The 15,601-nt window shown below is 37.8% G+C and overlaps 1 protein-coding gene across 1 annotated transcript in view; it reads left to right on the top strand.

Moving 5' to 3' along the window:
- Positions 1-15,601, top strand: part of HMCN1 (hemicentin 1) — a 551,984-nt gene that overhangs the window by 332,740 nt on the left and 203,643 nt on the right. Inside the window, exon 36 of the mRNA XM_040263800.1 lies at positions 5,713-5,836. Coding sequence (XP_040119734.1) covers positions 5,713-5,836 — 124 coding nt within the window. The remainder of the gene's footprint in view (positions 1-5,712; positions 5,837-15,601) is intronic.

The raw sequence follows: 15,601 nt of genomic DNA, 5'->3' as shown, positions 1-15,601 counted from the left end.
TCCTCATCTGCCTACCAAATCTTAAAAGTTTATATAGAGGCCCTAACTCAGTTTAGTCGCATATCCATTCAGATGGTCTCAGCAGCACACTACTGTCTCAAGGCTATATCCTTGGGCAGTGTCTAGCACTGGGGAGGCAGATGGAATGCACTTCCAAACATGAGGAGAAGTTCAGGAGCCTCCAAGTGCTTGAGTCCAGCTCACAGGTCATGCAGGCGGTCACATCCTCTCAACAACCTCTTCCAAAAGTATGAGGGTGATTTCTGAAGAAAGTCTGTAAGCAGGGATCTGAAGAACATATGGAGTTAAATGGAAAAATTAATAGAAGAGAGCTGAGTAGAATCTTTCAGAGAAGTTATTCGTGGGCAAACAAAGAGCAGTATGACACCTCTTGAGAACCTGAAAGCAAGCCCTTTCCTGACCCAGGGATTGAACCCAGGTCTCCCACATTGTAGGGAGACACTTTACCGTCTGAGCTACCAGGGAAATATTGGTAGCTGTTACCAGGGAAAGAGCAATATTGCATAGGAGCCTGGAATGTTAGGTCCATGAATCAAGGCAAATTGGAAGTGGTCAAACAGGAGATGGCAAGAGTGAATGTCGACATTCTAGGAATCAGCAAACTAAAATGGACTGGAATGGGTGAATTTAACTCAGATGACCATTATATCTACTACTGCGGGCAGGAATCCCTTAGAAGAAATGGAGTAGCCATCATGGTCAACAAAAGAGTCCAAAATGCAGTACTTGAATGCAATCTCAAAAACGACAGAATGGTCTCTGTTCATTTCCAAAGCAAACTGTTCAGTATCACAATAATCCAAGTCTATGCCACAACCAGTAATGCTGAAGAAGCTGAAGTTGAATGGTTCTATGAAGACCTACAAGACCTTTTAGAACTAACGCCCAAAAAAGATGTCCTTTTCATTATAGGGGACTGAAATGCAAAAGTCGAAAATCAAGAAACACCTGGAGTAACAGGCAAATTTCGCCTTGGAATATGGAATAAAGCAGGGCAAAGACTAAAAGAGTTTTGCCAAGAGAATGCACTGGTCATAGCAAACACCCTCTTCCAACAACACAAGAGAAGACTCTACACATGGACATCACGAGATGGTCAATGCCAAAATCAGATTGGTTATATTCTTTGCAGCCAAAGATGGAGAAGCTCTATACAGTAAGCAAAAACAAGACCAGGAGCTGACTGTGGCTCAGATCATGAACTCCTATTGTCAAATTCAGACTTAAATTGAAGAAAGTAGGGAAAACCACTTGGAGAAGGAGATGGCAACCCACTCCAGTATTCTTGCCTGGAGAATCCCAGGGATTGTGGAGCCTGGTGGGCTGCCATCTATGGGGTCACACAGAGTCAGACACGAATGAAGTGACTTAGCAGCAGCAGCAGGGAAAACCACTAGACCATTCAGGTATGACCTAAATCAAATCCCTTATGATTATACAGTGGAAGTGAGAAATAGATTTAAGGGACTAGATCTGATAGGCAGAGTGCCTGATGAATTATGGGTGGAGATTTGTGACATTGTACAGGAGACAGGGATCAAGACCATCCCCATGGAAAAGAAGTACAAAAAAGCAAAATGGCTGTCTGAGGAGGCCTTGCAAATAGCTGTGAAAAGAAGAGAAGCAAAAAGCAAAGGAGAAAAGGAAAGCTATAAGCATCTGAATACAGAGTTCCAAAGAATAGCAAGAAGAGATAAGAAAGCCTTCCTCAGCGATCAATGCAAAGAAATAGAAGATAACAACAGAATAGGAAAGACTAGAGATCTCTTCAAGAAAATTAGGGATACCAAGGGAACATTTCATACAAAAATGGGCTCGATAAAGGACAGAAATGGTCTGGACCTAACAGAAGCAGAAGATATTAAGAAGAGGTGGCAAGAATACACAGAAGAACTGTACAAAAAAGATCTTAATGACCAAGATAATCACGATGGTGTGATCATTCACCTAGAGCCAGACATCCTGGAATGTGAAGTCAGGTGGCCTTTGGAAGCATCACTACAAACAAAGCTAGTGGAGGTGATGGAATTCCAGTTGAGCTATTACAAATTCTGAAAGATGATGCTGTGAAAGTGCTGCATTCAGTATGCCAGCAATTTGGAAAACTCAGCAGTGGCCACAGGACTGGAAAAGGTCAGTTTTCATTCCAATTCCAAAGAAAGGCAATGCCAAAGAATGCTCAAACTACCGCACAATTGCACTCATCTCACATGCTAGTAAAGTAATGCTCAAAATTCTCCAAGCCAGGCTTCAGCAATACATGAACTGTGAAATTCCAGATGTTCAAGCTGGTTTTAGAAAAGGCAGAGGAACCAGAGATCAAATTGCCAACGTCCACTGGATCATGGAAAAAGCAAGAGAGTTCCAGAAAAACATCTATTTCTGCTTTATTGACTATGCCAAAGCCTTTGACTGTGTGGATCACAATAAACAGTGGAAAATTCTGAAAGAGATGGGAATACCAGACCACCTGATCTGCCTCTTGAGAAACCTATATGCAGGTCAGGAAGCAACAGTTAGAACTGGACATGGAACAATAGACTGGTTCCAAATAGGAAAAGGAGTATGTCAAGGCTGTATATTGTCACCCTGCTTATTTAACTTATATGCAGAGTACCTCATGAGAAACGTTGGACTGGAAGAAACACAAGCTTGGAATCAAGATTGCTGGGAGAAATATCAATAACCTCAGCTATGCAGATGACACCACCCTTAAGGCAGAGAGTGAAGAGGAACTAAAAAGCCTCTTGATGAAAGTGAAAGAGGAGAGTGAAAAAGTTGGCTTAAAGCTCAACATTCAGAAAATGAATATCATGGCATCTGGTCCCATCACTTCATGGGAAATAGATGGGGATACAGTGGAAACAGTGGCTGCCTTTATTTTGGGGCTCCAAAATCACTGCAGATGATGACTGCAGCCATGAAATTAAAAGACACTTACTCTTTGGAAGGAAAGTTATGACCAACCTAGATAGCATATTGAAGAGCAGAGACATTACTTTGCCAACACAGGTCTGTCTAGTCAAGGCTATGGTTTTTTCAGTGGTCATGTATGGACGTGAGAGTTGGATTGTGAAGAAAGCTGAGCCCCGTAGAATTGATGCTTTTGAACTGTGGAGTTGCAGAAGACTCTTGAGAGTCCCTTGGACTACAAGGAGATCCAACCAGTCCATTCTGAAGGAGATCAGTCCTGGCTGTTCTTTGGAAGGAATGATGCTAAAGCTGAAACTCCAGTACTTTGGCCACCTCATGTGAAGAGTTGACTCATTGGAAAAGACTCTGATGGGAGGGATTGGGGGCAGGAGGAGAAGGGGATGACAGAGGATGAGATAGCTGGATGGCATCACTGACTCGATGGACATGAGTTTGAGTGAATGCCGGGAGTTAGTGATGGACAGGGGTGCCTGGCATGCTGCGATTCATGAAGTTGCAAAGAGCTGGACACAACTGAGCAACTGAACTGAACTGAAGAGGAAAATGACATGAGCAGGCTTACATTTTCAGGAGTTACCTAGGCCTCTTTGATGAAAGAATTTAAGGAGTCAAGAGTAGATATATGGAAATCAGTTGAACTTATTTTTTTTTGTCTAGGAGAGAAAAGATAGAAATTTGGACGCATATACTGGCTACAGAGGTGAAGATACATGGATATATTTGACAGTTATTTACTGGTTAAATCATTAGGGCTTGACTGTAGATTGTTGATAAAAGGTGAGGGAGTGGGGAATATCAAGAAGAACTAGTAGGAATCTAGTATACAGAAGTGCATAGATAGTGATGCCATCCAGTGAGAAAAATTTTGGAGGCAGACAAGTTTGAGGGGGAAAAACTATGAGTTTTGGACTTTTCAGGGTTAAGAAGATCTTGAAATAAATCAGTTGAGATGCTAGGGAAACCATTGAATATATGGTCTTGGAGCTCAAAGTATAGCTGGAGATATTGATGCATTATGACATTTGAAACTCATGGACAGGGATGACTTAATTCAAGGGCAGCATAAAGTGAGAAGAAACAGGAGAGAAAACTGATGTAACGCAGAGTCTTAAGAAATTATGACACTTTTTAAACGCCACATGTGAAAGTCTAGAAGTGAATATAAGTATGTGAATGTGCTGCTTGCCATGTTTAGTACAGTATGGCTGGAGAAGAAGTTAAGTGGGAGTGTCCATGGCAGTGTATGGAGAGATCATCTGGGGTCAGAATGTGGTGAGCCTGGAAGACTTTGCTGAGCTCCAGTTTTGTTCTGGGCAAAGTGGTGAGCCATGCATGAGCTTTGAAGGGGGACTGGTAAAAGGATCAAATTTACATTTTAGACAAATTATTCTGGCAACAGTATGCAAGGCAGATTAACAGTTTGGGAGGCTGGAGACACTGGAATATAAATTAAGGAGCTATTATAATCCCACAGTGGCTGTGGGAATGGAGACAAGGGATCTGAGAAACATAGCACTGCCTAATTACGAGGAGAGTCAAAGCAGCCTCTGAAACCCAGAGGACCTGTGCCATTTAACAAGACTGGAAACATGACCTGAGAATTAGGTTCAGAAATACGGGGAAAACAGTTGTAAGCTTTGTTTTGGATGTGTTACATTTCATATGCTAACTTGTCCAGCAGACAGTTGGAAGCTCAGGAGAGAAGTTGAGGCCAGTGCTGTAAATTTAGGAGCCTGCACAGGATTCTTCATCAAAGACATGGGTTTGGATGAAAACTATCAGAAAGCCAAGTTCCCTGTTTATGGGACAGGAGGAGGAAGCAGGTTCTGTAATCTACTAAGAAAGTCAGAGAGTGAGAACTGAGGGAGTACTGTCTCTTCAGCTACCAGAGAGCAGAGTGATTGAGGAGTAGGAAGCCCACAATGCCAAATGCTGTAGTATGAGCTCACTGCCTAGACTGCTGGGTGCTGTGATTAGAAGTTACTAATGGGACTTCCCTGGTGGTCCAATGCTTGGGACTTTGCTTTCCAATGCAGGGGGTTCAGTCTCTAGTTAGGGAGCTATGATCCCGCATGCCTCACGGCTGAAAAAACCAAAACATAAAGCAGAGGCAATCTTGTAACAAATTTAATAAAGACTTTAAAAATGGTCCATGTCAAAAGAAATCTTTAAAAAGGAAGTTACTGCTAACCCCTGAATAATCAGTTTCAATGTATAACCACAGAATCACTAGTTCTAAAATGGTGGAGGCCGGTTGTTATGTGCTTAAGAGGGAAATAAGGAAAACCAGACAGGAGGAAATTTATCTGCATTTCCATTACTCATATTTTATAACTTTTATTGTTTTTCTGGCCCCTGTGACCATTTAATCAAAAAAGATTGTTGTTTTAAAACTATTTATGAAGTGTTATATAAATATAACCATGTTTTTTTTTCAAATAGCTACATTTTCATCACATAACTCATAGTTGCAGTGCTAACGTCTTTTTATTCAGTGGACTTTTATGAGTATACCAGCAGGCTGGCCTTAGGTAACTTTGTGTTTTCCAAGGCATAAGAAAAGCTTTTCAATCAAAATAGTCTCTTTTCTTGTGCATGACGAGGTGATCTGGCTCTAATTTGTCAAAAGGTAATTAAGATACCAGCATAAAAATATAATTAGATATTATAAACTTAAATGAGTTTGTCTCTTCAGCAAATATTTTCAAGTCCACATATAAAGTACAGAATGCTGCCATACTTTCTGATCCCAATTAGATGCAGTCTTCTGGTCGACTTCTACAAATTGCCAAAGCCCTGATGGAAGATGCTGGCAGATACACGTGCGTGGCTACCAATGCAGCTGGAGAAACACAGCAGCACATTCAACTGCATGTATATGGTAATGGCACCTCCACGTCTTAACAAAAGAGTATTTCTATGGTCTTTTTAAAAAAACATATTGGGCCCATTTTTATTGAATTGTAATGTAAAAGAAATGAGTGTTTATTTTAGTCTGTATGAGAAAAGTATATAGTTTACATTATGGCCAGTACTCATATTGATCATCCTCAGTTTTCATATTCTCAAATAGACATACCAGGGCTCGTAAACAAACACACTACCTTGTGTTTTAATTGTTTGAATTCTGTCAGCTGATAGCTTTGTACGGATAACTTTGGTTGAAAAACCAGAAGTTGCAGGTTTTTTCCTTCACATTGTCTCTGATTATCTTGCCTGCCTAAAAGATGAATTGTTTGAAGCTAGAAGTGAGTAGAAGGTTTCTTTGACTGAGGATCTTCCCTCGTGTACTTTAACAAAAAGTCTGAGTGGCCATGGAATGCCTCATGAATATTGCAGCTTCGCAGTAAACTTGAAAGACTCCCTGACTGTCATTGTGAGACTTCAGATCTGTAGAGGTTCATCAGAAAGGACCAAGAACTGAACGTTTGGACTTTCCTAATTCAGCCAAGGATATTTACAGAGAGCTAGCGAAGATCTCCTTGTACACTTCATTCATTTTCTCTAATTCATGTGATTGCTTATTAAGCCCTTTATTCATTCATTCCATCCATTCATTCATATATTCACCCCATATTTACTGAGTGATCTTAACCTGAAATAACACCCCAGCATTTAGCTTAACTCCAGGTCTATAGTAGGAAGTCAATAAATGTTTGACAAATGAAAGAGTAAATAATAAGTGAATGAAAAAATTGTGTGTGAATATTGAACTCTTCTAATCTGTTTCTTTACATGTTTTCTTTTAATTAAATGACCCAGTTAAAAAATTCAAATGATCAATTCTCAAAGTGTTTCCAATAAACCCACTTTATTCTTTCCCTCGTTTTTCAGATATGAACATCTGACTTATGTCATATACACAAACCATATTTCTTAGAGGACCTTTAGTTTTTCATTGAATAACTAGCTTAATGATCAATATCTGACTGTAACCATCTTGGAATTGTCTCACCACACTTGAGGGTTAGGGGACAGATTGACTGTGCTCTTCCTTAAGTTGCCTTGAATTTACCTCATTCCTTGTGAGGCCTTCTGTATGTTTCCAGTGCTCTTTGCCAGCTGTCTCCAGCATTTACTCAGACCTCAGCTTCCATCTAAGAGTGTGCTTGGGGTGGGCCTGCTCTCCTTCCCCGTTTTCCTGCCCTGAGTGTCCTTGTCTCCTTTTTGTACAGATTATTTATCTTCTCCTTTCCAATAGCTTCAGTCCTAATCTGGGCTCCCATTGCTGGCTAAGAGGCAGCAGTTGAGTAGGATAGCATGATATGTTGCCATCATCTCAGGCACTGGACTGACGCCAACTTTGGTTTAAATTCTTTGTTAACCATGATTTGCATAACTTTGAGCACGCCGCTTAATTAATCTTTCTGAGTATCTGACTTGAGTGCTTTTGAGGTTTAAAGGTTTTAGATATACTGTTATCTCCCACTTCTACTCTTTTAGAAGCTGTCCAGAAAAGAGATGTTGTTTATTCTCTAGACTGCTTTAAATTACTTAAATGAAGACTCTGTAGTGAAGAAGAGACCATGTCCCCAGAACTGGGAAGAACCAGACCTCAGTATTTGGGGCTCCCAGACTTGTATTCATAAAAATCATATGTATTGCTTTTTAGAAATACATCTTTCTGGACGCTTTCCCACATCTCATGAAACAGCATCTCTCATGCAAGTAATCTGGCCTCTACATGGAGAAACATTGGCCCAGACTGTAAAGACTGGTCTAGAGACTTGCCAGTGTAGTCAAGACTGACTGAAGACTAGAGTCCATGAAAGAACTCGAGTATCCCATCAAACACAGAAAAGAAAACAGCAGATCCAATATCTGAGAAAACACAAGTCTATCAACATACTGTCTAACTATGGTAACAAAATATATGTTAGCAAGAGATTCAGTTAGAGTACACAAGTGGAAAATCATCAGAGACGAGGAGGAGGCTGGAGGATATCTGGGTTAGTGTGAAAAAAGAGAGAAACACAAGGTTGGTGATTGTAAGGATTTTTTTAAAAACTACCAGACTAGTCAGAAAATATAAAACTCTTCTTGTTATGAATTACCATAGAAGTAAGATATATTACTAGCTGAAAATGTTTCCCTTATAGGATCTTGACTTGTTTGGATAACATTTCATCAACCTGAAGGAAGAATAAATGATGAAGTGAACTTCTAATCTAATATTGATCGTGATCAACCTGGAGGGAGTAGTTAACATGACATGTGACAGGAATATGAACAGAAAGTGATGTATCATCTTGGCCTTCATGATGGCTGTGTCACATTGGAGGGACATGGTTCCAGACTTGATCCTGTCCTCCTTCATATTTATATTCATAATTTCAGGGAGAATTGGGGATGTTAAAAAAGATGTAGGAATTTCTAAGGGATTAGTTGATGAATTTCAGAAAGACCTCAGAGGTTAAAAATGAAAAATTAATCTGAGGCAAAAAAATTGCATAAGAATAGGGAGAGAGTGGCTTAAAGATACCACACATTGAATTACTTGAGATATTAATGACTCTCTCTAATTATTAATTTGATAATTCAATTTTGTAATAAAGCTAAGAAGTCAGTAATAGAAGTTTGCAGTAGCCTTTTTATACTCTTGCTTTCTGAGTGCTTCCAAAGGAGTATATCTAAGTCTGGTGCTATATATTAAGAGGGACATTGAAAAATCTATAGGCAAGCAACTGTCATTTAATTATTTCTTTTATTGTTTAACCAATCCTATAGCTGTTTTTAAAATTAGGATTTGTTTTAATCCCAGGAGTAACACACTCAGCAAGCGAGTCTTTTCTATCCATACAGTTGTCATCCAAAAGTATTCAATCCTAAGAAACTCAGCTTTCAAATTGCTTATTATTTTGCTTTTCTATAAAAAAGGAGTGTAGATGCTTCCATTTTTCTCAAACATGGAAAAAAGTGTTTCCAAAAGGTGAAGTAAGAGTGCGTGGTCTCCTGGACTGGAAATGAAGTCATGATCACAAGAAAGGGGAGCATTCTTATGATCCCCTGGGTTTTCCAGGGGAAGTTCTATTATAGACAGCAGAGGCTCTCAGTAGGTGGTCCTTTTGATGATCAAAGTTTTATAATTCTGGAAGTTCTAATTCTCTAGACCAAACTATGACATTATATTTAAACCTCAGATACTTGCCAAGCGAGACAGATGTTTCCACGAACAAACGATTCTTTGGGGTCTAATTGCTCAAGCATTCATCTGCACGTAATTATTTTCTAGCCAAAATCAACCAAGGTGAAGCACCCAGAAGTAGACTGTTGTGGTGAAAAGCTTTGAACTGGGCTTCTACACTCCAAGTATTATCTGGAGGACAGTGGGCTTAGATGCTAACTTTTTAAAAGCTAGGTTTTCTCATCTGTAAAATGGAAAGGATGAAGATAATACCACAGTCAGGGAAGTTGTTCTGAGGAATCAATGCAAGACTAGACATGAAAAATATAGCCTGGTGTCTGGTTCCTGGTCATCATCTGTAAATAGCAGCTTGATGACTGTTTTGGCCAAACATATATTTGGCTTCTGGCCCTGCTCATTACACCAATATTTTAACAATTATATCTAATGTCCTGCTGTCTTTACTGCTGGCCAGGAACTATTTTGTGTCTGTATTACTTGTCTGGCTAAAACATTAGTAGAGCACCCTTAATTTTATTATTTGGATGTATTTGCTTGGCTAAAATATGCTAACGCCCACTTAAATTTTTTTTTCTATATCGTTTTTGTGTTTTGTGTAATAGCTCACTTGTGGCCTAGAGGAGACTTGAGAATATTGTAGAGAACTTTTCTCTTTTAAAGGATAACTTTAGTTCAGGGCTCTACTATGCTGTTTTCTTGGTATTGGTGAATTTATTATTCATTGTATTATAATTTTTGTGGTTAGGGAGTCTCCAAGGCACTTTTGATCAGTTATGTATTAATTCAAATTTTACCATGATTTGAAAAAAATACATTAATGTCTCTGAATGATTAAAGTAATAGGCAAAATTTAGACCCACAATACATTCAGAGGAAGGTATTTTGATTTTGGCATGATACATGCCTGGAGCTTTTAGAAGAAAGAAAACCAGTAAGTCGAATAGAGTTCAATCTTCTACTTAGAGTACACAGTATGCAGACATCTTATTGTTATCACAAAATATTATTACCTTACTAATTCTTCTTCTACAACAGTGTTCACCTAAATTCAAAATTCCAAGACCATCTCTTTGTGCTAGAAGGGAATAATAGTATTTATATTTTTATTTAGTTTTTATGTTAAGTGAACGAGCACCATTTATTGAAAAGGCTAATCTTTCCCCCACTGAATGGCTTGGCATGCTTTTTGAAGTCATTTGACTGTACATGTAAGGGTTAAATTTCTCTAAAATCAATTCTGTTCCATTGCCTAATTGTGATTCTTATGACAGTACCACTCTGTCTTTTATTCTTTTTTCCCCAGCTTTATTGAGATATAATTGATGAATAAAATTCTATACATTTTAAGTGTACCATGGGATGATTCAATGTATGTATACTTTGTGAAATATTATTACAATCAAATTAACACATCCACCATTTTACACAGTTACTATTTGTATGTGTGTGTAGTGAGAACATTTAAGATCTGCTGTTACCAGTACAGTATTTAGTAGTACGATAGTCACCATGGTTACATTAGAGTCCCAGAACTTACTTGATCTTGTAAATGAAGGGTTGTACCTTTTGACCAGTATCTCCCCATTTCCCCACCCCCCAGCCCCTGGTACCACCAATCTATTCTCAGATTCTATGAGTTCAACTCTTTTTAAATTCCACATAGAAGTGAGATCATATAGTATTTATCTTTCTCTGTCTGGCTTATTTCACTCAGCATAAGGTCCTATAGTTTCATTCAGGTTGTTTCAGTGACAGAATTTCCTGCTTTCTTGTGCCTGAGAAGTATTCTGTCTGTCTGTCTCTATCTATCTATCTATCTATCTATCTATCTATCTATCTATCTATCTATGGCAATGGCAACCCACTCCAGTATTCTCGCCTGGAGAATCCTGTGGATGGAGGAACCTGGTGGGCTGCACTTCATGGGGTCGCTGGGAGTCAGACACGACTGAACGACTTCACTTTCACTTTTCACTTTCATGCGTTGGAGAAGGAAATGGCAACCCACTCCAGTGTTCTTGCCTGGAGAATCCCAGGGACAGGGGAGCCTGGTGGGCTGCTGTCTCTGAGGTCGCACAGAGTCGGACACGACTGAAGCGACGTAGCAGTAGCAGTAGCATATATATATATATAATGTATGACAGTGCATGTAATAAACACACAGATTAGAGGGAATGAGATAGGGAGAGAGAAAGACAGCATCTTCATTATCCATTCATCTATGGACACTTAGATTGTTTCTGTGTCTTGGCTTTTGTAAATAATGCTGCAATGAACATGGGAGTTATAGATATCTTTGAGATACTGATTTTATTTGCTTCAGATATATAACCAAATATGGGATTGCTGGACCATATGGTAGTTCTATTTTTAACTTTTTTGAGGAAAGTTCATGCTGTTTTCTAGTGGTCATTACCATTTGCATTCCTACTGAGAGTGTACGAATTTCTTTTTTTCCACATTCTCACTAACACTCGTTATTGCTTGTATTTTTTATAACCATCCTAACGGGTGTGAGGTGATAATTCACTGTGATTTTGATTTACATTTCCCTGATGAGTGGTGATGGTGAGCTCCTTTTCATGTACCTATTGGCCATTTGTGTATCTTTGAAAAACTGTCTATTCAGGTCCTTTGCCCATTATATATTTGTGTTATTTGTTATTTGTTGGTGGTGGTTGTTTTTTTTTTTCTTTTTGCTATTGAGTTGTCTAAGTTTCTTGTATATTTTTATTATTCACCCTTTATTATATCTATGGATATAACACCAAAAGAACAAACAATAAAAGCAAAATAAACAAGGGGAATTACATCAAACTGAAAAGCTTTTGCAAAGTAAAGGAACCCATCAGAAAAATGAAAAGCAACCTACAAAATGGAAGAAAATATTTGCAAACCACATATATATGTATGTATATATATATATTTGCATTTATTGTTCATGCTTTTGGTGTCATATCCAAGAAATCATTGCCAAGAACACTGTCAGGGAACTTTATTCTTATGTTTTCTTCTAGGATTTTGTGGTTTCAGGTCTTACATTTAAGTCTTTAATACAGTTTGAGTTAATTCTTTACTATAATACTGAATTGAATACAGTTCTTGATTTTCAGATGTTAAGCCAACCCTGCCATTCTGGAATAAATTCCTCTTAGTCATGGTGCATAATATGTTTTACGTGTTGCTGGATTCACCTTACTAGTATTTTTTTGATGATTTTTGTGTCTCTTTTCATAAGGTATATTGATCATAGTATCCTTTTATTGACTCTGTCTTTCTGGTTCTGTTATCATGTTACACTGACCTCTTAGAATGATTTAAGAAGTGTTTCACTCATTCTCTGCTTTATTTTGAAAAAGTTTGTGAAGGACTTAGTTTAATTCTTAAATGTTTGGCATTCACTATTAAAGCCATTCTCCAGTTTTGTGAGTATGTATGTGAAGGATTTTTTAAATTATTATTATTAATGCAATTTGTTTTTAAGTGTCTATTCAGATTTTCAGTTTCTTTTTGAGTCTGTGTCAGTAGTTTGTATCTTTCTAAGAAATTATCCATTAAATCTAGGTTATAACCTAATTGTTGGCACAAAACTGTTTATAATATTACTGTATAATTATAATTCTGTAAGGTTGGTAGCAGTGATCTTTGTTTATTTCCTAATTGGAGTAATTTGGTCTCCTCTCTTTTGTTTTGTCTTGGTCAGTTGGGCTAAAATTTTGTCCCTTTTATTGATCTTTCAAAAAACCAGATTTTAGTTTCATTGGTTTTCTCTTTCTTTCTGTTGTCTGTTTTTGCTCTGTTCTTTATTTCTGCCTGCTTTGGGTTAGTTTATTCTTTTTTATTATTCTGATTTCTTTAGGTGGAATGTTAGGCTACTGATTTGAGTTTTTAGTATAGTTGTTTACAGCTATGAATTTCACTCTTAAGTGTTGCTTTATGTGTATCCCGTAAGTTTTGGTGTGTTGTATTTTTATTTTAAGGGAATTATGTAACATCTTATATGATTTCTTATTTGAGAAACATGTTATTTAGGAGTGCGTTATTTCATTTCTACATATTTGTGAATTTCCCAACTCTTCTCTTATGATTGATTCATAATTTCATTCTGTTGTGGTTTAAAAACACACTTTGTATGATTTAATCCTTTTAAATGTCCTCAGACTTCTCTTATAGCCTAATATATGGTTTATTCTTAAAAATATTCCATGTGCACTTGAGAAGGATGTTGATTTTGCTATTCTTGTGTGGACTATTCTATGTGTATCTCTTGATTTATAGTGTTGTTCAAGTCTTCTATTGTTGATTTTTGTTATATCCATTATTGAAAGTGAAATATTGATGTCTCTGACTATTATTGTTAATTGTCTTTCTTCCTTAGATTCTGCAAAATTTTTGTTCCATGTATCTAGAGACTCCATTGTTTTGTGAATGTGTACGTTAGTTACTCAGTTGTTTCTGACTCTTTGCAACCCCATGGACTGTAGCCCACCAGGCTCCTCTGCCCATGGTATTCTCCATGGAAATAATACTGGAGTGAGTGGGAGGCCATTCATTCCCTTCTCCAGGGGATCTCCCTGACCCAGGGATTGAACCCTGGTCTCCTGCATTGCAGGCAGATTCTTGCCTGGAAAATTCCATGGACAGAGGAGCCTGGCAGGCTACAGTCCATGGGATCACAAAGAGTCAGGCATGGCTGGGTGCCTACACTTTCACTTATGGGCTTCTCTGGTGGCCCAAATGGTAAAAAAAAAATCTGCCTGTTCTGCAGGAGACCTGGCTTCAATCCATGGGTCAGGAACATCCCCTAGAGAAGGAATAGCTACCCACTCCAGTATTCTTTTCTTTGAGAATTCCAAGGATAAAGCAACCTGGTGGGCTAGAGTTCATGGGATTGCCAAGAGTCAGATACCACTGAATAACTGTTTTGTGACTATGTGATTATAATTGTCATGTATTTTGCATAAATTGATACTTTGTATCATTTAAAAATATCTTACTTGGTTGCTACTAACAATTTTTCTTTCAAAATCTGTTTTTTTTTTAATATTGGTATGTATAGCCTCTCCATTTTTATTTGTTTACTGTTTGCATGATATCTTTTCCATCCTTTAACTTTCAACCTATTTGTGTCTCTGAATCTAAAGTGGATCACTTGTAGACAACATATAGTTAGGTCATGTTTTTATTTTTCTTTTGCTTTTCAAATCCATTCTGCTGGTCTCTTCTGCCTTTTGCTTAGAGTGTTTAATACATTTGCATTTATTGTAATTACTGAGATGCTAGGATTTATGTCTACCATTTATATGTATGTATGTATGTATGTGGTGTTTTTGTGTTCTTCCATTACTACCTTTTTGTGTTAAATAGATATTTTCTTGTGTACCATTTTGTTTATCTTATTCCTTCTTTTTCCATATTTTTGAGTTCATTTTTAGTGGTTGCCCTAAGGATTACAATTAGCATCTTAATTAATAATGTTAATACTTTGGGTTAATACTAATTTAGTTTCTGTATTATAAAAGCTTTGCTCCTATATAGATCCCTTCCCTCCCCCCCCTTTGTGCTATTATAGTCATACAAATTACATCTTTATTCATCATGTGCCTATCAACATATATTTATAATTATTGATTTATGTTATCGTCTTTTAAATCAGGAAGGAGAAAACTGTTATCTGTAAAATATACAGTTTTACTATCTTTACTATTAGTTACCTCTACCAGCGCTCTTTACTTCTTTATATGTATTAAAGTCACTCTTTTTATGCAGCCTGAAGGACTTCCTTTAGTATTTTTTAAAAATTTAATTTAATGTTGTCAATCAGTGGACATTAAAATAGGGAGATTATTGTGTATTATCTAGATGGACCCAGACACGTCATGAAAAGTAGAAAATTAAGGCAGAATTCAGAATGATGAGATGTGAGGTCTTATGACCTTCCCTATTACTAACTTTGTAGATGGAGGAAGGTGTCCACAACTCAAGGAATATGTGTCCTCTCTAAAAGTTGGAAAGAAAGTGAAGTCGCTCAGTCGTGTCCGACCCTTTGCGACCCCATGGACTGTAGCCTGCCAGGCTCCTCTGTCTGTGGGATTCTCCAGGCAAGAATACTGGAATGGGTTGCCATTTCCTTCTCCAGGGGATCTTCCCAAACCAGGGACTGAACCCGGGTCCCCTGCATTGCAGGCAGATGCTTTATCCTTTGAATAGGCAAGGCAACAGGTTTTCCTTTGAACCCAGCAGAAAGGAAATGAGTCCTTCTGCAACTTTGATGTTAACCCAGTGAAGCCATGTTGATTTCTGACCCACAAAACTGTAAAATAATACACTTGTGTTCTACCACGTTTGAAATAATTTGTTATGGAAGGGAAAGGAAACTAATATGGTAACTTTCCTGGACAATCTCTGTGAAGTCTGTTTTGATAGACTTTAAAATGCCTCTGGGAAATGGACTGATTTCACTGAGCAAATTTTGGGTCTGGATAGTTAAAGACAAGTCCT

Source organism: Oryx dammah, unplaced genomic scaffold, assembly GCF_014754425.2.
Source record: "Oryx dammah isolate SB20612 unplaced genomic scaffold, SCBI_Odam_1.1 HiC_scaffold_21, whole genome shotgun sequence".
NCBI classification, from domain to species: domain Eukaryota; kingdom Metazoa; phylum Chordata; class Mammalia; order Artiodactyla; family Bovidae; genus Oryx; species Oryx dammah.
This window is presented reverse-complemented; position numbering and strand designations above follow the sequence as displayed.